The following is a 27741-nucleotide window of genomic DNA, read 5'->3' as shown; positions in this document are numbered from 1 at the left end:
TGCAGTCCAGTCCTCATTGAGAAACAGACAGGGGATGAAGGGTTTAAAAACAGGGTGGTCCAGTATAAAACGTGACCAATGGCCACCCTAGCTTTACTACTTATAAGCTCCACTGACTTTTTGTGGCTTCTCTGTAAGCACTGATCTAGGAAGAATCAATCAGTGAGAAGTTCCTAGAGCAGATTTCTTTACTGCTTGCTTTTTTATCTTCATTATCTTAAATTATTATAGACCTGTACTTCCTGAGTGGTCTCTTGATATGAGCAGAATGAAAAGCTCAACTAAAAAATTGCAGCAAGAATGGCTTTTCAGATAGGCTTTATGCCAATTAGGATTCCAGGTATAAAAATAAAGACGAACGATTCCTGTGACTTTTGCAGTTGCTCATACATTACTGCTGCACACCAGTTTGGATCAAAACACATTTCAATCATTCTGAAGTGGGACGACATAAAACAAAATACTGATTCAGAAAACAATTCGGAAGACATACTGCAGCCCATTAAAATAACTGTGAAGCTGTTGACACACAAAATGATTTCCTGTTCAAAGCATATTTATTGTTTTTTTGTCGACTGTAAATTATCTGCCTGTAACGACACAGATGTAGGCAGTTCAAGGCTACTACATTTTCCCTTCAGCTGTGGCGCAACTCTTTTTGATGGTTTAAGAGTTATGTATTGAGCTAAGTAGAGTATAGGGCCTCAGATGTTTCTATGTAACCTCACCTATCAAAGCATTTATATTATACACATGTCAATGAGTAAGGATCTATGCTAAGAATCAAGCAGAAGGTTGTGATCAAGCAGAAGTTGTGATAACAGGGAAGAGGCACCTGAAGCTGAAGCCTTGTTCCTCCACACTCCTGCCTGGAGGAAACTGTCTGCCAGAAAGGGAAAAGGGAAAAGGAAAGGGAGAGGTGTTTAAGGGTAGAGCACTGAGTGGGGAGCCAGGATCCTGCTCTGATGTCAGGGACAGCTGCTACCACTTTTCAAAGGTGTTACAAACTGGTCACACCCAGATCTAGACATAACTGGTGGGCTGTACCCAGGAGTTTATAACACAGATATTGTAATCCAGGTTTGCACTTAGTGTACATGTGAAGTCAGTGCAATTGCTCCCTCACTGTCAGTAACAAACAAAGCTAAAAAGGCTTTCACTGACCATTATTGTATTTACAAATGAAACGATCAGATTTGGATTGCCATTATACTTCTTATGAAGTTGAGTTCCCTCCTATGAGGGATGAAGGGACAGATGGCCTAGTCTGTTCAGCAGTATCCAGAAGCATTATCATTAGACCAGTGCCTCTGTCTGCTCCTAGGGGAGGTAGGTTGCTTAAAACCACAAAAAAAAAAAACCAATGGCAGAGCCACGTAGGGCCTTTGCCTTGCCCGTACCATTAGCTGCTTGTATATAATTGCCACTGAAGTCAGTGGTCACCATTCAGGCCTCTAACATTTTCTTTAGGGTAGAGATTACCATTGAAAACACAGGGATGGTTTATTCTAGTAGAAACCCATGTGGGAGCACATGTGCACACACACACTCACTATCTCCCTTAATCCAATCCTCTATCCATCTTCAAAAGAACCTAACTCTTCAACCATGGGGGCGGGGGTCAATTCTAACTCTGACAAGATATTTTGGAAACACTGCTCATTTCAGAATTTTGCAACAAGGAAAAAAATCAGGAAAAAGCCAATTTAGCTTTCAATAAATGGCTCCCTATTTTAAAATATTCACTAAGTTGTCACAACATGATGTGCAAACAGTATTCCTGCAGGAACCCATATTTTAGGCTTTCACGTTGCACAGGACTCTGTGATTTAGGGAGAAAATGGTTTCTCATTTAGATTTATTTTTACCACAAGTAAAAGCCATGCTAGAAAATTATCATCTGGCTTTACATGTGCTCTGCTCAAGTTTCTCAGAAGTTTATAAATAAATGCATAAAGGAAACATGTTTTAGTTAGGAGTTATCCCACCAGCGGAGCCTGGACAGATTTGGCTGGAGTGATATGACCCCAGCACCCGTTCCTGCCCGGGGTAGGGGGTCGGACCTGATGATCCGTTTATGTCCGTTCCGACCCTAAGCACTATGATACTATGATAAACAAATTGCATATAAGTAAGTAATTTCCAATGGCAATAAACAATAAATGCAACATTTATGATTATTAAATATACTACTATGCAGTGCATCCTGTCATGTACCCCTCCGCCCCCCATTTTGCTTTTCTGGCATGCCGGCACTCCGGCACCTTCCAAGGTAGACATTGTGGTTTTTTCAGCACTCTGGTCAAAAAACATTACCTACCCCTAGTGTAGACATAGCCCACCATTGACTTTGGTCACATTTGGTATGGGAAGTAACAGGCACAGGAAACATGACATAAGGGCAATAGAAGAGGATGCTATCTCCGGTTAGCACTGCAGGCAGAAACTACAGTAGGGGAAGAGAAAGCAATTTTCTGAACAGGAATTTGGCCAGGGCACTGAAGACTAAACTTTTGTCTCCATGAAACTGCTACTAAATTTTTAAGGATGCAGTTCAGTCAGATGCACACTTGTGAGTCTTATCCTCCAGCAGCATCATGGCCATGCTGGGCCTTATGCATGGAAGCTAACCTCTAACTTCCTGTGGCACACGAGTGTGCTCCACCAGTCTCCCAGCCAAGTACCAGTCAAGGTCAATCCTGCATAGTTTCTGACCTCTAACACGATTGCATCATTATGACGTAAATGCAAGATAAGCAGACAATTTGCACTGTCACCTGTAACTACTTTTCTAAAGAGTGCTGAATATGCAATGCAGATGCATTATTATCAGTGGCCAAGGCTTAGAAACTATTTTAATGGCAGCTTGTAAAAACTTAAAATAGATGAATTAGGCAGCCAGACCCAGACAGGCAGATTGCTCCTAGACATGTCTTTCCAGAGAAGTGCAATTACAGGATTCTCCTTTTTTTCTTTTTTTAAAACAGCAGCCAGAATTCAAGTAGTGCTGCAATTAGAAACAATGCTTCACATTTATTCTAACGGCAATGCTCAGATTTCTTAGAACAATATTCCACAGGCAACCATTTCCAGGAAAAAGAAAAACAACTGGAAGGGCTGTTGCAAAGCAGAGAAACTTCCATGGTGTGGGATGATGGGGGGGAAGGAGGGAGTCTGATGGTGGAATGGAATAAAGATGCTGAGTTCTGTGTCAGCGCCTACACCACCTTCACCAAGCCTCCTACCTCCAATCCTCGTAGGCAGATGCACATTGCTTAATTTGTTTTCAACCTCTGCTCTACTTAGTAATTCATCCCACTTGGAATCCCACACATTCTAATGTTTGACACTTCCATTATCCTTCACTAAACACCTAGTGCTATTTTCTTCTTACCAAATTTAGAAGACGTGAAAAAAGGACTGGGTCTCTCTTGCACACACGTGTGAACTTGGACTATTATTCCACAGCTGGTGTCCCTCACCTCATTGTGAGAAGGAAATTGGCAAAATGGAGGACGTTCGGAGAAGTGAAACAGAAATGAATAGGCAACTGAAGGGATCAATTTACAAAAAACGATTAAGAGTCATCGGTTCAGTCCTTCCTCACTTGATTTATTATAACCTGCTGGTTATACTAGTGTGTGTGTATTACAGGTTCCCCTTGGTGTCTGGTTGATGGGAAATAATGAGTCTATCACAGCCCCAGTTAGAGAGCTTTGGTTTGTCAGCTCATACTTTTAGCGCTGGAGGTACTCACGCTCATTGTAGTCTCTGGTGTATTGGCCAGTGACATCCATCTTATCTTATCCTTTATTGATGCACTATTTCCCATGGGTTACTCAAATCAGTAAAGACTGCATGATTAATGGACACATGTTGAGTGGGATCTTCAAACACACTCAGAGAGTTGGCCTCATGTTGCTTCTACTAAAATCAATAGTAATGACTTAATAGTTAGCCTAATGACTTAAAAGGCAGCAGAGTGAAGCCAGTGCCAAATACTTTTTGAAATTCCGTCCAAATCACCAAATATTTTTAGCAGAGTGATATGTGGAATATAAGGAGTAATGGGATAAAAAATGATGCCTGTGCTGAATGTCAGGAGCAGTTGGCTGTGATAAAAAATGTTTAAATCTTGGAAAGGGCCCCACTACCCATTGCTGCAAAAATAGCACCAGCGAGATGATGAACTTATTATAGCCATATTCTGAGAATGCCAGCTAACAGACCCCTTACACAAGTCCCAGACTGGGAGCCCCAAGGGAAAATAAAGAGAGGTTTACCAAAGGGCACCTCTGTAGCATGTTTTAGGCTGAAGCAGCAGTCTTAAAGGTTAACAACCTGATCAAACTAAAGGAGTTATCCAAGGATAAGACCAATTCTTGATAACTGATCTCTGCCTCTTCTACCTGATGGTGCAGGCTCCCTGAATATGAAACTGTGGAACAACCTCCCTACAAAAGTGGTGGAAACCCCCATACTTGGAAAATGTAAAATGTAGCTGATCAAAAGGGTAGTAAATGTATGGTTGGGAACAATCCTGCACTGACACAGGGAAGGACTGAATGACTAATAGATCTTTTCCACATCTAGCTTATATTTAGAATGATTATCCCCAAGGGATTTTGCACAGATCATCATCTCTATAGAGCCATTTACCTAGACTTTCAATGATGAAACCTTTGAACCCACTGACATTTAAAGATCCCATTCCTTCCCTGAGATCCAGTAGCACAGGTCCTGACTTCTGACCATAGTCCTATTAATATCAATAGTTCACCATATGGATAAAGGGTCTGTGTTTACAGACTCTTCTGCAGGATCAAGGTCATAATCATCAGAGTTTCTTAGTGGTTTTATTATTCAGCTTTGGGAATTACTACTCAAATACTTGGTAAATTATCAATGGTTGAGCTAAATATCAAATCCTGATTGTCATTGGATTTTTGACTTTCCAAGGACAAATTAATTTATTGAGCAGAGGTTTCTATATACAGGCAGTCCTTGGACTTATGGCACAATTGGTTCCTAAAAATCATGTCTTAAGTTGAAATTTCATAACTTGGAACCGATTTTCCGATAGGGAACAATGTTATAAATGGGGGATTGGTTGTTGAAACAGGGCTCGATAACCTATTTTCACCAAAAATAACCCAGAATTTTGTACTCAATCAATTATAGATGAGTAATTACATTATACATTAATACATTAATGTATTTATATTATAAATAGCAATTATATTGATTTGGAAGGACTTCTTTGAGGTGACTTTGCTGGACTTTTTGAAGGGCTCCTGGTTGGACTCGTTGAAGGGTTTTTGGCTGGAGTCTTCTCAGGAGTCCTGGCTGCAGGTTTTTCTGAAGTCTTGTCTGCTTTCTTAAAGAAAGTGTCCAAGGAAGCTCGGACAGATGTTCTCCAGGGAGATGGGCAATGCAGCGAACTTGTTCGCTGGCATGGTGTCACATCGGATCAAGCATTGTAAAGTCAAAACCTACATCAGAAAGTCAAAACCGTGTGTCAATTTATAAACGTCGTAAGTGCCGTTCATTGTAACCCAAAACGTCTTAAGTCAAGGACTTCCTGTATACTGTTATACAAAATGTGCTCTCTCATTTAGGTTGCCTTCTTCCTTGCATGCCACAATGCAATGTTGCTAAAATGACAATAAAGATCTGCAGTGACCTTACTTTCCAATCTGCGTGATGTGATCTGTAAACAGAATCCATTCTTTAGAAATGCTATTAAATGTTATCAAGCCTCCTGCTATCGTAACAAAGATTTTCTGAGGCATTGAAATGGCAGGAGAGTGAAACAAGGTGATCTGAATAGAATCTAAAGAAGTGTTAATAACGAGCTAACTGAACAAGGGAAAGTAATGGGTAATGATGGTCTAATATGGAATGGGTCAACAGAAACTGAACCTGGGATTTCCCTTGTTCTTTTCTGATTTATAGCAGGTAGTGAATCAAGATAACATCAGTCAAAATGGAAGTCTTTGGCATTTCCTCTACATATTCATTAAGACACTTAGCCTCAACTATTCTGCCTTATTCCTTTTCAGAGTAGTCAAAAGTCCTTCACCAATATGGCACTTTCTTTGGAGCAAAGGCATATATCCCAGCAAGTGATATACCTGTACTGTATGGGTCTTGTTATAACAGAATGTGTTGAATCTGTGTGGCATTAAGTAAGAATGTGTTCTGAGAAGTTGCATGGTAATATATACTATGATCTCTAACGTGCACAGCTCACAGATTGCAAGTCCCAGCCCTGGTGCCACACTACAGACTTGAACTATGGAGCAGTCTGACGATAGCTGAACATGTTACTTGGAGATACTCCTTGTGCAAAAAGTCCTAATTTTGCTACAATATGAGTGTATTTAGCATGTGCTGCACAGCTTTAATGTGCATTATTCATGTTTTAAGTGCATTTAACACACGCTAAGTGTAACATGCAACATGGCCCTATGTCAGCTTCCCGGAGACTGCTTGTATCATCTTTCAAGCATTACTTGCCCCCTTCAGCATGTTGAGGTAGAAAGCAGTGATGAATTAATCCTCTCCGCTGCCTTGACCTGAGACTAAATATGCTGCCCCACATCCTGTACTGGCTAAAGGCAGGAAGTAAGTGAACTCATTATCAAATGGATAATGGATGGAGTTTTAAAGTGAATTTAAAGTCTGTGAAAAGAGAGATTTATTCCACAGGAAACTTAAATCCTGTATTTATCCACACAACATACAACATGGGCAATGGTCCTTATGGGTGTCCTCACTGTGGGTTGAGAAATGTTCTGACAATGAAGGCCTAGAACAGAAAGGGTGAACAGGAGCACACATAAGCAACTGCACACTCTGGAGGGTTTACTCAGTTTTAAGATAACTGAACATTTTATTGCAAACAGGCAAGTTTCGGAGTATTACAAACTCCAAGTAAACTGTCGATAAAACTCTTTTCAGAAGCTACAAAATCTGTCATATAAAAATGTTTCCAACCCACACTGAAGAAGCAATATATGATTGGAAGAGGGGAAAAAAAAGCAAGAGAGATGCTATTTTTGTCTGTTAAAAGACTGGCTGCAATTATAGCAGTTAAGAGAAAAGCAGATTACTGGCTAGTTCTTTTCACTTTGATATTTCCATTCGGCAATGCTACTGATTCTGTTTTCTTCAGTGCAAATCTTAAAACTCCTCACTGATTGATGGAAAGGGAAAGAGTTATTCCTATTATGTTTAAAGCCAGCAATAGTGGAAATTTTATGAGCTGAGTTTGCCAACTTGGCAAACATAACATTACTTATTACTGCTGCCTTATTGGAATAATGGGGAAATAAGAAGAGACTTAGGCCAAGATCCTCCAACACAGTTCAGGAGAAAGGCACAGAGAGGACTTTTAAATCATTTTTATGCTCCCCCACATTTTTGGCGGCCATCTAGCCCCAAATGAGTATTTGCCATAAACTAGATTAGCTTCAGGGCTGCTCTATTTAAAGTTGGCTACCAATGATCCCAAGGGATCTGTTTCAGCAGCCAGGCACGGAGGAGGCACAGGAACATTCTGGCTAACTCACTTAATCCTTGGCTATCCTTTCTGTGCTGGAAGGCAGAGGGAGGTGGCATATTAGCTACCAGCTGCCTAGGCACTCTCCTCCCTTCAGGAAAACCTAAAATGTCCTGGTAAGCCAGTGTTAGAGCTGCTGTGCAGTATAAAGCAGCCAAAATGGACCAGCGAGACTGGCTTGTTGCTTTGATATCCATGTACAGTAATGACTAGAAAAGTGAAAAGAGCAATGATGGGTGATGTGAAGTTGTACTAGGAGAATCAAGTGCACTGACTAAAGATTTATAATGAAGCTCAACTAATAATTTGAAGGTTTAATCCTGTTGGATGAAATTACCCTGGTTATTTTTATCACCATGCATAACCTTCTTCATATGACCTAGGGCTTAACATTGCTAATTGATATAATGTTATTACCAATGCTAATGTGATCTAGTGATTTTTTGCCCCACACAAACTGTTGTAAGGATTCATACACAGCTTGTTCTATAGCATTATGTCCCTGAGAAAAAAACAGTAAGATTTGTATACATATATAAAAAAGATGAATAAAAGAAACAGTATGAAAAAATAAATTAAGTATGACATTTCCTGAAGAAAATACTCCATAAACAAGAGACGATACAGAAGAAGTTCTTTAAAATATAGTTAGTTTCAGATGAGTTTTTGTAAGTTATAAAGTCAAAGACTAGGTTACACATTATTTGCACTAAGTGTTCAGAATATGAACCAAACCGATAACTGTACAGATGCTTGGGGCACATAACTGGGACTAAAAATGGTAGAACCTGCTCTGAGATACTCTTGCATCAATGTGCACTCAAACTCATTCAAATTAGGTTAGTCCAGTGCAGCAAACTTCTATACCAGTTCCTCTATTGAATCAAATTAGCTTGCTGTCCTCTACCATCCCAGGCTCCTTTGTTGGCTCCTGCTAGGCGTGCTCGAACTTGGCCTGCATTTGGCTGCTCCGGCCAAGTGCCCAGCTGGCTCTGCCCCGGGCTCTAAGAAAGTGCAGTTGCTACAGTGTCTGATGCTGATAGGGAAGGGGAAAGGGAGGGGTGCTTGCCCATCACCTGCAGCCCACTTATGCTCCCTGGGTCTGCACCCACTCGTGGGACATGGGGGTCCCTGGGTGGGTGAGTGGGAGCCCACCCAATGCCCCCTATAAGCAAACGCGAACCTAGGGAGCAGACTGGACTACCTCCACTGCTCATCTGCATCTGACATTTCTGGGACTGACAGAGGACTGGCAAAGGGAAGGGGGCATGTGCCCAGCAGCCAACTGGGGTGGTCCAGCTGCTTAGCTGTGCTCAGCGGTGTAGGGGTGCCCCAACCTGCTGGCCTTGGGCAGTGCAGGTAGCCTGCGTGCCCCCGCCCCCACCAAAGGGTGAACTTGTGCTCTGTTCACTACTGAATGAACCTAGTCCACTTACAGAAACCCATGTAAAATAGTTAGAATCTGCCCAAGACTTTTTGAATGTCAAAGATGAGATTTCCCTAATGCACTCAGGTCCAGGCCTCTTGCAGGTTCTGTGAGTTGTACCTTAACATTTTAAACATCGCTGCTCATATTGAGATACTTATTCAGAGATCTAAAGAAATGAAGCAATGGGAGCTATGGATGGTCATAGCCTTTAATAGTTAAGGTACTTATTTAGATGCCTAAATATGGATTTCGGTGCTCATCTTTATGGATCGGTATTGTCTTATATAGAGAAACACGGGAAACTGTGTGTAAAGTCCACACATTCCCAGTTCTCTGCACTTGATATATTGATAATAAATGGGCCATACACTGAAAAAGTCATAATGGCTACACATTTCTAAAGTGCCTAGAAAGACCATTTGGTCAGATCTTTTAGACAAGAAGCCAGCTGAAAGAGTTTCTCTTCTTTACTGACATTGCTTCAACAACATTTATTCTTGCTCATTTCCAAATTTGCGCTGAAACATCACTTCCACAATGAAAGAATAGATTAGAAAAGAAGATTTTGGGGATCAGAAAGATGGTTCAGTTGACATGCAATTTTTAACTCATAAAAGATCCAAGCATTCTGGATATCTGGTAATTTTTTTACTTCCATACATATCTTTTATATATCCATAATGCTGTTCTCATAGAATTTTCATCTTCTGAGATAAGTACAATCACACCGAATCCTCCTTTCTTGCACATACGTTTGTATATATATGGACACAAGCCTATTTCCATGAAAATATACAGCTTGATTTCTAACCAAAATGTTTGGTCGGTCTAGCTCAGCTACTGATAATGCTTATCTGGACTGAAATTTGCTTTAGATCTGAAAAATTAAAGAAACACCATTGGATAATTTATCCCTGTTTTTACCAATATAAATAAAACAGTTTCCCTGAAAGACAGCAGCACTGCTCACAATAACAAAGAGTGCACTTTTTGAGCATATATAATTATAATACCTGGTTATTTATGTTGATGCTTAATTAAACAGCAATCTTCCCCCCCCTCCCATGCTCATTTCAACATGAGCCTACATTATGTTTTCACAGATAGTCTCAAAACAGTTTTTGTTTTTTAAAAAAAGGGAAAAACAGATTTTAGTACAGACTAACAAATGAAAATGGATTTCCAAAAGGGTAGAACAGCCTTGTTCTGTAATTATGCAATTTCCTAAATGTCTCAACAAGTAATGGAATGAGTGGCTGAGAGATTAATGTTACACTGATGGCAAAGATGGAAGAACAATGTAGGAAATTAAAGGGTAATTAAATTCTCCTAGATTCTGGTTTGAATAAGGACCATTAGTAACATGAATGAATTCTTCCTCACAAGGCTTTGACTATATACAGGAAATGGACATTTAAAAAGTGATTTGACTAACAATACAGTGCCTATTAAACCCCAAAAGAAAAGAGCAAAAATAAGTCACAAGGTAGCAGAATAATGGTTATTTCAAATGGAAATGTTTACTTTGCCTTTGCTAGAGCACAGTCAAATTAGAAATATGTCAGTCTGCCATCCCATTTATTATATTGTTAATACACTAATGCTATTATTCACACATGGAAATAAATTGCATGGCACACAACTCAATCCCGTTATGGTGGGAGAAAACTTCTGTTTAAGATAATAAAGTTTAGATGACCCTAGCTGGGCTCATCTAAACATAGCACTCTTTCCTGCCTATGCAGGGGGTCGGACTCGATGATCTATTGCGGTCCCTTCCAACCCTAACATCTATGAATCTATGAAAGTTATTTTATGTTTGCACTGCAATCAGAATCCCAACACTCTTGTCAGCTGGTACTGTTTGCAAGAGTGATTTTCTTTAGACATTTTGCAGAAGAGATATTAAGCTAGAACCCAGAGATCGCAATTGAGATAGGGGTGTATGTGGAGGGGTCCAGTGCTATTTTTATGCATCATTCGAAGCACTTCCTGCCCTACACAACTTGGTTCACAGTTTGAATAGACAGAATAAAATACATCTGGGAGAGAGGAAGCACTAGCCCCACACAGTGGAGAACTGAGGCAAGAAGAGATTAAGGGCAGGTCCACAGAGCAAGCTGCTATGCTGGGTCTGGACCACCTCCTGAACTGGAAGTAGCCTAGCCCCATTTGTGTCATGCTGTGGGTAGGCTGCAGGTCAGCATTTACTTTCAGAGGAGTCACTCGCTGGATCACAGGAATTCAGGTCAGGAAGGGACCAGCTGGGTTTTCAACTTCACTCCCAAGCACTCACATCGGATAATTGCTCTGTGTTGTTCCAGCTTAACCCTTGCTGTAGTCAAATGGGAGTTCTTTTGTAATGGCTTTTGAAAATCCCATCCCAAGTGGCTACTTATGAGCAGAGGTGCAGCTGGCCAGGACTGCCCCCTGTGAAGTGGCAGCCCATGGTACAGGAGCAGAGGCTGGAGGCTTTCTGCTGCTATGGGGGATGCCACCTCTTTTTTTTTGCTGCTGACATGCACATCAAGTGGCTATTTTAAAAAGTGGTGAAATCTCCCTCTGGCCATTACTCTTGCACTGTGCACCTGGCTGCTTCTCTACCCTCCCTGTTGCCAGAGCTGACACTGCTGTAAAGGAGGTGGAAAGAATGTGTATGTGGGAGATGGAGGGTGAGATGCCCCCCTAGCTCCATTCTGGTGCCCATCCCGCCCTTAAAGGAGCACCTTGGGCTCATGGCCCACTCACCCACCTGCAGTTACACTACAGCTCATGAGTGTCATCCCATTTAAGGCAAACAGAGTCTCTGCCCAACTTGTGGAATGTAAAGTAACACACTGATTTGCTTCAGTAAATGGGGGAAAATGTCTCAATGGAAAAATATAGTTTAACTTACATAATTATTGATATTTTTCATTTTACGACTCATGTTGTCCTGCTGGAGAGGATAATGTATAGAATAGCAGACAAACCACTACTTAGCATTGTTCAAAATGTCACATCATCTGTTAGACACGCCAGAACACAGTCATGCTGTGGATTTATAGTACAGTAAGATCCTTTTGTATGAATATGTCAGTGGAAAATGTATTGAAACAAAAAGGTTTTCCAGTTGAACTCCTGCTTTCTAGAAATATATTGGTAGCTTAAAATTACATTCTTTGCTGGCTGGTTCTTTGTGCCTATTGTGATATATATATCTGTTCCATGTCCGTCACAACTATTAAAGTATTAAATCCAAAGTTTGAGTTTTACTTCCTGCAGTGGTACTTTTAACCTTGATTTCATTTTTAACAATTTTTGAAGGAAGGGGAGTCATATCTTTTCTCCATCATTCATTAAATAAATGTACAAGTCCATGAATTATAAAAATCTTTGTTTCTCAAGATAGTACCTAGCTAAATTCCCAACAATCATAAAAGTACTCTTTGGTTTTCCTTCTATCTCCGCACCAGGGAGCAATGCATGCTAGAACTATAATATAAAAGTGTATTTAATTGTTTACCAGATCATGTCATATAATACAACTTCGTGTCTTTCATCATAAACCAAACCTGTGTTGAAATAATCTCACACTGTCCTTTTTATATTGCCATAATATGCTCAGTTTTAAAATATACAGAGTGATTACACTTGACTCTTTAGCAACAGTGAATGTCTTTTTCTTATACATACCCCTTTTGCATCAATCACACCAGGTTTTGCATTAAACTTCACTGTCTTCAAGCGAGCACGCTCCTTTCTTTCAACCCTAGGAACAATTAAAGATGAATAAACAATTGCATGGCAATAATAATAATGTTCTGCACCCATGTAGCAATGTTTATCTAAGGAACTTAAAGCACTTGCTGCACATGGCTTGAACCTCAAAGCACCTCTATATTATCATTTCCATTTTTTAACTGCATAAACAGAGGCAGCAGTCAAGTGATTTGCCCAAAGTCACTGAACTATTTAGTGTCCAAGAAAAGAATAAATCCTGCTAGAACAGCAATCTATCCCAACATAAAGAGGGGTGGAGTAAAACTTTCTCAAGTTCCAATTTGCTTACATGGTAGTCAAACAAGATTTGGGCAGAATTTTAGTTATCTGTATCACAAAGTAACCCAGACCAACCCCACACCAGTGGCTATGATGCTGCTTGGGCACATTTAGAATCATTAAGTGCTTCCATTTCATCCTGAAAAGACTGCTAGACCTAGGCGAGTGTGCATGATCAACACTAGGAGGGGTGCACTGATAAAGTTTTTTTTTGGCTGATACCGACGGCCGATTATTAACCAGCCATATTGGCTGTTACCGATCTGATAGCTGATATGCAGCCTGGCAGCTTGGAGAGCAGTGTCCGGTTGGTAAGTCTGTGGGGGAAAAGGGCGTGGGGGAGGGAAGGGGAGTGGAGGGTGCAGATTGAGGCCCCCCCCATGGTGATGGAGGGAGTGGGGCTGGGGCAGGGCTGGAGCTGATTTGGGAGGCACTGGGGCATGGGGGGGGTGGGTCCCTGCTGCTGCATGCACCCCCAAGGGAGGCATGGTGGGTATGTGACACCCAGATTTGTGCACAGGGTGAGGGTAGGCTGCCCAATGCAGGCTGGGGACAGGGGCTGCGTCAGCCTCTTCCCAGCAGGGGCTGGGTTGGGACTGTGTACTGGGTGGGCAGAGGCGGCACAGGGGGTGGGGGGGGGAGGGCTACGGGGTGGTCTACAGCTCCCCAAAATTCTCTGTAGCCCCACCTCCCAGCACCATCCATGTGTCCCTGCCCACCCTGAGTGCAGTCCTGGCTTAGTCCCCTCACTAGGAAGAGACTAGTGCAGCCCCCGGCCCCAGCCTGCAGCAGACAGCCCTACCCTCATCCCATGCACACACCTGGGGGGCATATGCCTTCCATGCCTCCCCTGGGGGTGCATGCAGCAGTGGGAGCCAACCCCCCTGCACACCTCACACTCCTTGGACAAACTGCCAGCAGTTCCATCCTGCATCCTGCCCTGGCTGGGCAATGCCTGCCCCTGCCACTGCCCCAACCCCACTCCCTCCCTCACTGTGGGGGCCTCAGGCTGCTCACCCCTCCACTCTTCCCCTTCCCCTCCCCCCACCCCTTTCACTCCCGCAGACTTACTGGCTCGATGCTGCTCTCCAAGATTGCTGGGCTGCATTCCTGGCTGCATGCATGCTGTGCTATGCTCATGCCCATGGCGTTTATCAGTGATATTATAGGCCACATTGGCCAGAAAAAAAACTATTGCCGATAATGTCAGTTTTCCTTTTATCAGTGACAATATGATATGGACCAATATATCGGTGCACCTCTAATCAACACCAATTCAGAGCAAGTCCCTAGGTGTTCCATTCCTGTCCAAGGTCTAGTATGAGCCAAGATGCAGCTGTGCAGGGAGCCCTGAACTCCACTGAAATCCCCAGTCACTTAGTCCTGGGTTCTGCTCCTTGGTGTCAGGGACTTGTTTTTGACCTGTGACTGTCTACAGTAAACAATCCTGTAGGTACTTGGTTGTCAAATAGGTGCTTTTGATTGCATTTTGGAACCAGCTAACTCCCTCCATTAACTCCATGGGATGCAAGGCATTTAACTATACTGATCTGGATTCCCCTCCCTCCTGGACCAAAGCACCCAAATTAGGGGCAGTGGAAAGCCCAAGGGCCCATTAGATAATTTATCTGTAACTCCCATTGCCTAAAGTTCCTAAGTCCCATAGACTTTCAATAAAACCAAGGCCCAGTTTTTCAATGATATTTAGATAACTAACTGCCACTGAAAATAACAGGAGTTAGATACCTAAGTCACTTCTGAGAATGGGATGCAGACTTCTAAGTCACTTAAGCACTTTTGAAGTTTGTACACATTGAAAATGGAGAGGACATCATTTCCAAAGACCTTTGAGCATGGATTTACTTTTGTCATGACTTACTTTAAAGGTATATTTACAAATTCTCTTCTGACACATGCAGGTAGGCTGTGTATTAAATGATGCTATTTTACAAGTGCAGGGAAGTTTAGTTTGAGGCTTTTAAGTTATTTAGAATATATATAGGATCACTTAAAATACTATTGCCTGGGAGGCTCACGATATTTGGAGGCAGTATACACATGTGCTGAGCAACACTGATTCATTATGAATGATGCTGGCACATGTGTTTTAAAAAAACCACTTCCTTCGACAAATATGAGTAAGCGCAAGCAGATTAGGCAGGGGAAAAGCATGTGTGCCCCTGCCTCTTTTTCTACGGAAAACTAGAGATTAGCAGGTGTTTGATAAAGAGTGAAAATAAATATCAGGATATCTCACAGGACTTGGTACCTGGGGATGGCAGTAAGTTTTGGCAGATGGCTAAGCACAGGCTGTTTATAGTTCTGGCATCTACATTTTAAGAAAAAGGAGGCTGATATATTGCAGAAGGTGAATGGGGGAAAAAAAAGTCACAACAGTGATTTGCAACTGGGGAAAATGCCTTTCAGTGAGACATTTAAAGAGCTCAATCTGTATAGTCTACCGAAAAGATTAAAAGGTGCCTTGAAAACAGGAGATAAGTAATGCCTTTAGGGGAAGAAAATGGCATGAACCAAATAGGCTCTTTAATCTAGGAAGGCAAAGCATAACCAGAATCAATAGCTGAAAGCTGAGGACAACATATGCAAATAAAAAAAATAGGCATATATTTTTAACAGTGAGGGTACTTATTCACTGGAACAAAGTTATTATACTATATGGTGGATAGTTCATCTCTCTGCTTTCAAATTCAAAAGTAGATATCTTTCTGAAAGATACAGTATCCAAGTTATACCTTTGTTAAGCCTGAGTTCTTGGGCTCCAGACAGAGATAAATGAGTGAAATTGAAGGGGTTGTCCCATATAGGAAGTCTGATTACACGATCAGATGATCTGTTGTGGCCTAAAATGCTATGAATTGCTGCATAGGGTTCCCATTTTTATATGAGCGAATGTTTTTAAATGATGTGTGATTAAGATTTCAAGTGTGTTATCATAATGAAATGCAAATGTAATATGAAATCATTTTGAAAACCATATTGGTTGTACCTATGGGAAACTGGAGCACACATCATTAAATACGTATTAATACAAGCATGTTATGTATTATGTAGTGGACTTTAGTACTGTGAATTCACAATGCTTAAATGTAGCAGGAGGAAATGAAAAAAATCAGCTCAAGCAAGAGAACCAAGGCAGGAAAACAAAATGAAACACCCTCAGCCCCTGCCCTCCTCGACCCCCACCACAAAACAATCCACCAACGTGAAAGCAGGGGCTGAATCTGAACGGAGCAAGAAAAAAGGAATGGTCCGGTTGATCCCTGACTCACCTTGATTAATACGATTGCAAATGTAATAGTTGTTTAGCACCTTTGCAAAATCATCAGGAGTATTTAGCAGTCCAGGAACCAAAATCCAATCAGCCAGTCATAATGGAAAATCTATTTCTGTCTCCCCAAATTGCTTTGAATTACTTGAGGAGATCTGAGTCAAAGCATGCGAAGCTGGCTGATCAGTGCTCAGGATCAAACTTCTGTGATTTGGACGGGGTAACAAGTAGTTGGGAAGTAAGGTTACTGACCTTGGTCTAAATATTACCTTTTCCCAGCTGTGCAGTACAGCTTGTCACATGAGAGACTAAATACATGAACATCTTCCAGTTGTTAAGACTGGGTATTTAAACAATCTGGTTCCTGAGAGGCAATAGAAATGTCTGAATTTCTTATAGACAAAGTCTAGTCTTTTCATAGATCAATAATTAGCATGACATGCTCCCTTCTGAGTGGGCTTTTATAGTCTCAATTGAAACATGCTGAATACGGGTTACTATAGCGACAGTTGAACTTTGGAATAAATGTGTTTGTCAGTAAATGCAGGATGTTCGTATGGAAACCACTGAAATATATCTTTCAAATTCAATCTGTGATATTAAAACCATAGGAACAGCCTTACATTTTAAACTAGAAGATGAAGCCCCATGACAGAATGGGTAGGAAATGAAGACTGGAGGCTGTATAATTTCCTAAATAGGATGGATGTCTGCTGAGAAAATAATTAGCTCAAAGATTAACATAGTTTTTCTAATTATTAATCTGCATTAATATTAAATCTCACTCCTATCTTTCCTAAGACTCTAAAATGGCTGCTTTGAAGTAGATTTCTGATGCATCACACAGAGAGACTTAAAAATGAGCCATTAAAAGCTCTTCTTGTTTATGCTTCAGAATGACTCTGGCAATCATGCCACAGAAACCTGGCTCTTTGTACTCAAGACAGACAAAATATGTGCTACAGAAATGATCTACATTCCCTTGTATGATATATTATGAACAATAAATGTTGTGAATGGCCCATAATAATTCAGAACTCTTGGGGATGTGATATTTTTTTATTAGACCAACTAATAGTTGCAGAAAAATGTCTTTATTTGCAAGCTTTCAGGCACATGTGCCTTTCCTCCAGCATAGGAGAGTGCAAAGATTGTAAAATTTCTCCCAGGTGGAAATGAACATTCATATTTCACAGGAGAGCTGAAAGATGGTGTAAGATCTCCTGGTTGGAAAAGTTCATTTTATGCAAAATAGGCTCTGATAAAAGCTGGGGCAGTCTTTTTACCTCAGAGTTGTCTGATGGCAAGCCGGACATTGAATTATGCTTCTTTCTTGTTATGATGTTTCATAGTTCACAGGAGGATGGTGATGGAAGGCTCTCGTGGGCAAGACATTTCTGTTGTGTTGAGATTGCTCTGTGAGCATGCAAATTTGGCTCGAGACAAAAGGCTGGAGCAAGGGTGTCAGCTTTCTGGGGTCGAGATGTTAAATTTTGCTTCCTTTCAGGTTTCAAGGTGTTGAATTTTGCTGACTTCTTGTAAAATTATGAAGTTTTCATTTCAAAACAGAAAATGTTGAGATTTTTCCATGTTTCAGGAATACAGGTTGCAGCTACACAGCTACAATCTGCATCCCCATAATAATTCAGGCACTCCTGCTAAGAGTATTTAGAAATGATTATATTGCTCGCTAAAATAACGTGGTTCATAAACTGGTGATATGGTATAGACAGTGCCGCACATAATAAACGTTATCTGACACCTTCCAGGAGAATTTTGCCATTTTTAAACTTCCAAGCTTACATTTTCTCATACTAGGGATCTTCCTCAAGATTTGTTTTAATTGCTTGCTTGCTTTCTTTGAAAGCTGCAGCCAAAATGGTTTGGCTAGGCCTGAGGACATGGGCAAGGAAACGTAAGTCGATTAAATTACTACAACCATTTGGTTGAGGAGCTGTAGTGCCCTGATGCATTAAATCAAGGACTTTAGTTAGCAGTTGGGTGGCTCTGGCATCACTGAAGTGCCTTTCATTTTCCCTGTGAAAATGCACCCAGATTTGGCTAAATGATCAGACTCTGAAATATTACATTTTCCCTAAGCTAAGTAGAGATTTATTAGTATTTTGCACATGAATTGATAAGAGATTTTATCTGTACTGGGATGGCAGGGGCTAAGACTCTCCCTGCAGTTTCTCATCCCAGCTCCAGAGTCCAGTGTGTCACTGGGCATTAGGAACCGGCTGTGCAAACAGACAATACATTTCTTCTGGAAGAAAGTCTTTCCTCTGGGGATCCTACAGATGTGCAAGTCCATTGTCCAGTGAAGTATGCAACACAAAATGTGCTAACACATTTTCCCTAGACAACGCTGTGTTATGTCTGTAAGTTAATCACGGGTCATTCAAGTTAACGGTGAGTCATTCCAGGGACAAACGTGTCAGGCTGTGTGATCTCATCAGCCACTACTGGCAGAGAGGCAGCCCGGAAGAAGTACATGTGTAAAATAATGGTGCCCCTTGTGTAATGAGATGCAAGGTGGAGAGGGGGTGCAGAAGCAGGTCCTTAGGGGTTGGAGGAGGAGGAGGGCTGGCAGCACACATGGGTGTAACAATACAACTGGGAACCCAGGGCAGATACCACACACAGGAACAATGAAGACTTCTGGGTGTCACTACTGCCGCTGGTGTGATCATGTAGCAGCCATGGCAGCCTCCACCCCCAGCCACCAAATCAACACCCGAGGTGGCTTCCCCCATAGCCCCACTCTGGTTAATTCGCTGGCAGCATAAAAGGCTTGGAGTTGTAAAATCAATTAGGACCCCCCCCCCAAACTAATTTAAAAACTAATTAAGTTTACAAAGCCCAGTTCTTAAATGTTACCAAATGCTGGAATTAAAGTTAAAAAGTGATATTTAGCACCCAAAAGCAGTTGACTCTTCTGATAATTTGGACTTTCCCTTGGTATCCTCTAGGTAAAACAAAAATAATACCAGTGACACTGTAGTAGCATTCCTAAAGGTACTATGACAAAAGCATCATAGAAAAAGCCCATAGAGAAATTAGTAATGCTTTATTCCTTGTAGTGCTTGAATGCTATGCACTAAAATGCTTTTTGCTTGATGAGGATAAAAAGCAAGACTCAATATAGTTTATTAGACTAGCTGAGTAGTTGGAAAAAAGTTCTTAGCAAGCTTTCGGGTACAGTCACCCTTCTTCAGGCACAGGAAGTCTCTATGCCTGAAGAAGGGTGATTGTACCCAAAAGCTTGTTAAGAACTTTTTTCCAACTACTTGGTTGGTCTAAGAAAAGATATCATCTCTATTCAAAGAACCTCACCTGCCTATGTCCTTAGATCAACATGGCTACAACCAAAAACCCAGCAGACTCAATAACTATCACTCAGTAAGCATCATCCAGTCAGTGACTACCTGTAGAAAAAATCACATCCACTCATACAATTAGGAACTTCATCATAATAACTTTTCAAAAGCTATCTTAAGTCTGGTCTATCCTAACTTATAATTGCTTGATTTTCCATCTTAATCGCCGTTAAACAGTTTTTTTCCTGCTTCTATGGATATATGTCCTGGGTGCAGATTTATTTAGTATACTTTATATTATATGTGAATTTAAAGCTCATACATATAATTATATTATATGTGAATTTACCAAGTTCAAAGGAATTAGGGGGTTGGAGGGTTTTTTTACAGTAAATGATACTGCAAATATGTAAATAATGAGGCATCTGCAGTCTGTCCAGTTTTAGGTGTTAGCAATTTCATCAACCCTTGGAGGAAAGATTTTGAACTCGGGGTTTGACAGGTAGAACTGATGCTTAAGGGACTGATTCCATTTCTGATCATATGTCGAAACCAGATGACTCAGGCTTTGTGTGTGCATGTAGAGTAATGAAGGTGATGGGTGTTCATCCTTGTAGACCTGAAGGCAGGATCAGGTACCGCAAGGCAGTCCTTCGCAGTGGTTACTCCAACTCAGAAGCTGCGGCTCTGCTAGTCTCTGCGTACAGTGGTTTGGGTTCACTAGAATCATCCTCAGATCCTGGGTTCCTTTCACTAGCTTGCTGTGGGCCTGCAAATTTCATTTACCCCTCGTTTCTAGAGCTAGTCAGCAAACAGTGGCTCCACTTCAGCACTCCTCACGTCTTTGAAACATTTCAACCAATTTTAAGGATTTCTCCACCTGACAGCTCCAAAGAAACAGGGAAGGACAGAGGAAGTGAATTTACCTCTCAGAGCTGGCAGTCAGCTTTTCCTTCCAGTGCTAAGCAAGTAACACTCTTACAGGAGAAGCTTAGGCATGAACGGGCACCACCACTCAGTTAGTAAAGGATCAACAATTTATACAGTGTCTTTTTTAAATCTCACTAATTTGAATTCATCCCTGTTAAGTATTCAACTAGGATCCTTTGAATTATGAACCTATGCACTGGGTACGTAGATAAATTCAGCAGAACTGAGAACCCCTATTACCATGCCAACGACACAAAATCTTGGACCAATTTCTAGCCTGGCATAAGCAGACATAACTTTGTTGACCTCATGTGAGTTGAACCTACATGCAGTATTGCTGAGTGAGACAATCAGTAAAATTTTAAAAATCACCTGACTTCAGTTCTTAGGTCCCAATTTCAGAAATGCCTAAAAACTTGTGGGAAGTTAATGAGATTTTCACAAGTGACTCAGACACTTGGGAACCTAATCCTCACTGCAACTTAATGGAATGTAGGCTCCTAGGATAAGTACAGACAATCAGAAAGCTCATGGCTGAATCAATTCAGTCTTTGCAGGTTAGTCTAAATTGAATAGATTGAATGGATAAGCAAGTGAACAGACATTCACTTTTGATTCCAGAAATACAGCCACATGCCTAGAGTGGTCCAGGGCAGAAGCCAGGGGGCTCTAGAGAACGCTTCCCTGTTTGACTGGAAAGACAGCGTGGGCCAAAGCTAGCCTGCCCACCCTGCAAGGGGGGGGGGGTTTGCAAAGAAGGTGCAAAGCATCCTGGGATGCTGCGGGACATTGAGTTAACTTGAATCTGGAAGTAATCTGGGAGAGAAGTTCAATAAACTGATTTAACCTAAATCAGTTAAGTCTGATACTACATCCATCCAGGTTTATCTTAAATTGGTTTTAGTCATTTTGAAAGTGGCTTATGTGCACTGAACTTCTGTTGTATTATAGATCTGAACTGGTTTCTGATCACTTAGGCTGAGTACAAACAGTGAAGAAACCCGAGACAGAATCGGTTCAATCTAGGCAGCTTCCTCTAAGTTGTGTAGGTTGAACCAATAACCAACTGAACTGACATTCAATTTTCAATTGGGAAAGGCAGGGGGAGGCCTGCAGTGACCCAGGCCAGTAGGTGGGGGGTGCTAGAGCATCCCAGCCTGCTGGCTATTGCTAGCCCAACCAAGTATCCCCAGTTAGCTCCCCAGTACATGCTCCCAACTCCCTGATGTCCTACCACAGGGGATTAAGGACCCCCCTTGCCCGAGCGCTGACCCACCTTGGGGGAGCCTCCCCATCAGGAGGTTTCCCCCAGCCTGGGCTGTCTAGCTCAGGCAGCTCTAGGGAGCTCCCCTTCCCCTTTCTAGCCTAGCTTTTATGTGTAACTTCTATTCCTACCCTTATACTAGTTTGTGTGTAATTTCTGTCCCTAGCCCTAAGCAATAAACAGGTGAAAGTAGTTAGGCATTGCTGTACCTACATTTCTATGTGCCTGGCCCCACAGCAGAATTTGCAGTCCTAAGTTAGATGCCTAAATCCTCAAAGACCTGAGCAAGGCACTTTGTATTTGAAAGCTTATCTAACAGCTCTCTGAACTACACAGTTGGCTCAGTAAAAGATCTTCCAACAATACTTGCCACTCATAAAATCTCAAAAGAATTCCTGGGAAGAGTAAATTTACCCCAGAATGGGATTTACAATAGCCAGAACAGGGAACACTGGGTCAAGAGGAAATATGGAGGGCAGGTGTATGTCTTCATCTGCCTTTCTCTGGAGCTTATACAGCTTACTGAAGACTGAGTAGATGCTTTTCTCAACTTGGGGAGTCAATATTCTATACATTTTCCTGGAGGAGGCCTCTAAGCTCTTTCAAACAAGCGGGTAGGGAGCCACAAAGGCAGCATGCTAGGAAGGGCATCATATAAGATAGACTGTAGGAAATCTGGTCATCTCACCAGATGGTAAAGCTGACATATTCAACAATTTCTTTGCCTCCGTATTTCTGAGGAGGGACCTGGATATCTCCCCCACTGGCCCCCCCGAGGGCCCTGTGGGTGGCACACCCAAGCCTAGGGTTAATGAGGACCTTGTCAGGGAACTTCTGGAGGGACTAGATGTATTGAAATCCACAGGTCCTGATGATCTCCACCCCAGAGTGCTGAAGGAACTAGCAGGGGTCATTGCAGAACCTCTGGCACAGCTCTATGAGCACTCATGGCACTCGGACGATGTGCCGGAGGACTGGAAAAGGGCCAATGTGGTCCCCATCTTCAAAAAAGGGAGGAAGGAGGACCCAGGAAACTATAGGCCCGTGAGTCTTACCTCAGTCCTGGGGAAGCTTTTTGAAAGAATTATCCTGGCACATGTCCAGGAAGGGCCAGGAGGGGAGGTTATGCTCAGGGGCAACCAGCAAGGGTTCATTAGGGGCAGGTCTTGTCAAACCAACCTGGTGGCCTTCTACAACCAGGTCACAAAGTGCAGGTGTCTCAGTGGATATAGTCTTTCTGGACTATGAAACTATGAAATACTGAGGACTTGACCCAAGTTGTTTTTGAAAAGGGGAGTTTGAGCAGTTTTCAGACTTTCAACTACAAAGGAAACCAGGTTAACAGGATACGAGCATATGCGCATGTTATAAGCAGGTGGCTAATGGATCACTGGAAATATTGCCAAGAATCAGAAGTCAGTTTTCTGACTGGAGTTTTAAAATGTCAGCCAGGCATGCTTTACATTTTAACAACCACACTGAATGAACCGTGGTGTAGACAGAAGCGTAAATGGCACGCCAGGGTCTGAAATGAAGTATAAGTGGCGGAAGTAGCTTAATTTTTATCAATTTGGCATTCAGTTTATTTGCAGAATTGGAGTTGTTTGTATGCCAAGAAGAGGCAAAGTTATAATAAAAGCTATCAAATTATAGCAGCGCCATATAAAATGGGTGGCTGAGTGACCAGGCTTCATTTCATGCCCTTCTGATGCCTTATTTCCTGTTTCCATCTTCCCCCACAGTCTATTTTTTTCACTCACCCAGTGACAGTCAGGTAAGTGCAAATGCATTTTACCATGTCCACCCATTTTAGACCATCTAGCCCCTACCCAGTGCATAATTTAACTTATTTTTGCGCCCCAGCTGATTTTGGCCCAGCGACTTTTACGCATATAGCACTCCTTTATATGAAGTCTGATTTTGACTGTAAATCTCCATTTCCTGGATTATTTTTGAGCAACACTAAACAACTCATTAAATGGCTCTTTTTTGAAACAGCACATGTGAAAACATACTAGAACACAATTTGTTTTTTCTTCCAAAGGAGTCACATCTCCATATTCAGCACCTTGTCTAAATACAGTAGCTGAGGGCCTGTTTATTATCTTACAAAAACAGTGCTGTTAGTATTGTGAGGAAACATACTAGCTGAAGACTGGGGAGGAAAGATACTTTTGAGCCGTTCAAAGGTTGAGACTCCATGAGCTGTTAAAAATTAATTGGCTTGCCACACTCCTATAAAGAAATCTTGATGGCTAATTTTATTTTAAATTGAAAAAAGTTCAACTTATGAAAGTCTTTCCTGCAAGGAAAACCATTTTCAATGACATTTGCAATTAGTGCTTTTCCAGAGCCCAGAGTATATCAGTATTCCTACTGTGATGAGGGATCTATACATATGCATATCATTTTTTTTCTATATTTATCTTCTTTTATTATAGATTAGCAAACATACGAAGTAATTCACTTCAGATAAGACCAGGCTCTGTAGGAAGCTTTATCTTCCTGGGACTGAAATAATGAGGGGTGTTACAAAAGTTGTTAATTTATAGGAGAAACATTAAAATTAAACCCTTGTTGAGTGGATAAACATATCCTTCTGTCAACTTGGGCCGAATAACTAATTTTTTATCCAAAGGGATTGTCATGATGGGCAAACCTTTGGTTTCTTGTTCTTGAAAAATGTTTGTAAAGGGCATTTTGATTTCTTTTCTCCTATTGCCTTTTGGAATTGAAAGGAAAAAAAATCACTGTGTCCCTTAGTCTCTGTACATTTGAAAATAGCATGTCAGGATCACGCCACCTTAAGCACTTGTTCTGTGAAATATAGATACCATTTGCATAGACATCAACAATCATGCATATTTAAGGCATTTAAGAAAAGTGATCTCAGAGTGACTACAAATCTGAGGGGATGTATTGTGGCTGGGTACACTTATGACAACTGAAAGATTAGAGTGGATTCATTTGCTGTTTTTGGGCAACACTCTCATGTACTACAGTGAAAGCAAGACTAGGATTGCTGAGAATTAAGGACTACATTGGTGTTAAATGAAGGTACTCAATATTTTCCATTTATGGACTCTTAGGGTGTGGACAGATGTAATGCTTAGAAACATGCTGGAAAAATCAAATGCACTGGGCAAATCAAGTACTATTTTGAGCCAGTCCTTCTTAAACCAGTTTAATTTTGTGTGCAGACAGAGAGTATCCCATGCTAGTGTCTGTTCAGTCCTCCAGGCATCCCACACTGCACTGCTCCTCATTTCCCCAAACCCATGCAGGGGAATGGGGTTGCTCTGGGATGTAATCAGAACCCTGTTCCCCAAATATCTATGGCCTACAGAGAGCACAGTCTGCAGGGGAGAGGAAGCAGAAAGCCCTGAGTCAGTTTTACCTCCCTGCTAGGGACCCTGAGTGGGGATCCCAGGCTTTTATGGGGTGAAAGGGGTAGTCAGAGTTCAGGAGATGGGAGAGGAGCTTAGTAACCCCTTGCTTGTAAGGCTAGGTGGTTGTACCTATAACAGTAAGCCCCTGTCAATTGTTGGGTGGTGGTAGGGGTAACAGAGCTATTGCACAATGGGCACTTGATAGAACCGAATGGTTGTTAACTCCATGCTCAGTGTGAAGCGAATTAGCCCAGTAACTGCTACTTGTTCCTCACCCTCTGTGCTGCACTCTTGTAGCCAGCCCTGCTCTGCAGGTTTCACCTTCCATGTATGCAATTGCTAGCAATGCAAGGTGACTGAGTAGTTGGAAATGCCAGGGAATTTTTTTTTTTGGGTGGGGGGGAAGGAATCAGAGCACCCAGGCCCCTGGGAACCACAAGCAGGGCTCCACACAGTCCCTTAGCACCTGGCCACCCCACCACTCCAACCCCTTGCCCCAGTCTGGGCCTTTTTCTCCCTCTAGAGGAATCGTATGTAAACTCTGAGCCCTGGAAGCCATGATAGTCTGGGTACTCTACCATCTCCTGGTGGCATTTTGGCAGCAATGCAATCCCTAAAAGATAAAGGCTCTAGTTAGAACCCTTAGCAGTATATAGGTGGACACTTCTGTCCAGGGCCAAGTGTGAACTGGTTCCCAACCAATGCCAGTCGGGTCAAATCACAGAGCTCACCCAGGGGATGAAGGGAGAGAAGATGACAGGTACATGTGCAGGACACAGAGCGCACTAAAACTTAAATGTTATATTCATAAAGATGGAATTTTCCTTTCTCCAGAGGTCTATAAGACAGGATCTATCTATGTGGGGACACTCAGAAAAGTTAATGTGAATTAATGAAAGATGTAAAAATCAATGTGGCTACAGCAAGCTAAGGACACTTTCCTTCTGAATGAGAGCATGACTTCAAACCTTTAGTTCATTTGCTTTAACTTTTATCCTGTAGGGATGGCCATAAAGTTTCCAGTGGCACCAGCTGTGAGTGCTTTCTTTATAAGTCTTTAATTGCCCATAAAATCCAGATAGAAATCTGCCCCTATTATTCCAAGAGTAGGAACATTTTCAAGTGGTGAATCTACATGTATAGTTTACTGTGGAGTAGACTAATTAGCTCCACAGTAAAGTGTCACTGTCTATGTGCGCACTGGTATTAGGTGCAGCAATCTAATTAACTCCACTGTATTATAGTACAGTTGGGGACAGTACTATCTTATGGTGGAATAATTAACTGTGCTGAGATATATGTGAAGCTGCTGACCTCAGGTCTAAATTGTGCCTGGTCAGCCCAGGCAGCAGATGACCAGACTCCTGCCTGCTGTCTCCACATGTTTGGCACCCAACTCCATGTGTTTGGCACCCTTGTACCCCAGCCAGCCCCTCCACCCCACCTGTAGCCTGAGGCTGACCCCCTCAAGAACTCCTGGTGCTCTGGTGAAGTGCCTGATGATTGGAAGAATGCCAATGTGGTGCCTATCATCAAGAAAGAGAGGAAAGTGGATCCAGCAAACTATAGGCCCATTAGCCTGACTTCTATCCTGGGGAAGGTCTTAGAAAAGATTATCAAAGAGACCATTCTTAACAGACTGGCCAATGGCAACATCCTGAGGGATAGCCAGCACGGGTTTGCTGCGGGTAGGTCTTGCTTGACCAATCTCATTTCCTTCTACGACCAGGTGACCTATCACCTGGACAAGGGAGAAGAGATTGATGTCATGTATCTTGACTTTAAAAAAACCTTTGATCTGGTATCCAGTGATCACCTCTTAGTAAAACTGGCTAACTGCGGCCTCGGCCACACAGCTATCCGCTGGCTGGGGAATTGGCTCCATGGTCGGACCCAGAGGGTGGTGGTTGATGGAAGTCAATCATCATGGTGCCCTGTGACCAGTGGGGTCCCCCAGGGCTCTGCCTTTGGGCCTATACTATTTAACATCTTCATTAATGATGTGGACATTGGTATCAGAAGTGGACTGGCCAAGTTTGCCAATGACACCAAACTCTGGGGTAAAGCACCCACACCTGAAGAAAGGAGGGTGATCCAGGCTGATCTTGACAGGCTCAGGAAATGGGTGGATGAGAACCTGATGGTTTTCAACACCAAAAAATGCAAGGTTCTCCACCTTGGGAAGAAAAACCTGCAGCATCCTTATAGGCTCAGCAGTGCTATGCTGGCTAGCGCTATGGATGAAAGGGACTTGGGGGTCATGATTGACCACAAGATGAACACGAGCCTTCAATGTGATACTTACTACTGGTAGTAAAGCAAGCAAAATGCTTCTCAAGTAAATCCCAGAATGTCATCCTCCCGTTGCACTCAGCCTTGGTGAGGCCATAGCTGGAGTACTGCATCCAGTTTTGGACTCCACAATTCAAAAAGGATGTGGAGAAGCTTGAGAGGGTGCAGAGGAGAGCCACGCACATGATCAGAGGTCAGGAAAGAAGACCTTATGAAGACAGGC

General features: G+C 42.1%; 1 protein-coding gene across 9 annotated transcripts in view; it reads right to left on the bottom strand.

The window, feature by feature from the left end:
* DLG2 (discs large MAGUK scaffold protein 2) overlaps positions 1-27741 on the bottom strand; it is a 1595452-nt gene that overhangs the window by 44606 nt on the left and 1523105 nt on the right. For all 9 annotated transcript variants that reach the window (XM_059722034.1, XM_059721995.1, XM_059721996.1 and 6 more), the window contains one exon: positions 12669-12744. In XM_059722034.1, coding sequence (XP_059578017.1) covers positions 12669-12744 — 76 coding nt within the window. The remainder of the gene's footprint in view (positions 1-12668; positions 12745-27741) is intronic.

This window comes from Alligator mississippiensis, chromosome 1, assembly GCF_030867095.1.
Source record: "Alligator mississippiensis isolate rAllMis1 chromosome 1, rAllMis1, whole genome shotgun sequence".
Taxonomy (NCBI): domain Eukaryota; kingdom Metazoa; phylum Chordata; order Crocodylia; family Alligatoridae; genus Alligator; species Alligator mississippiensis.
The sequence above is the reverse complement of the archived record's forward strand: the minus strand, read 5'-3'. Positions and strand labels throughout refer to the sequence as shown.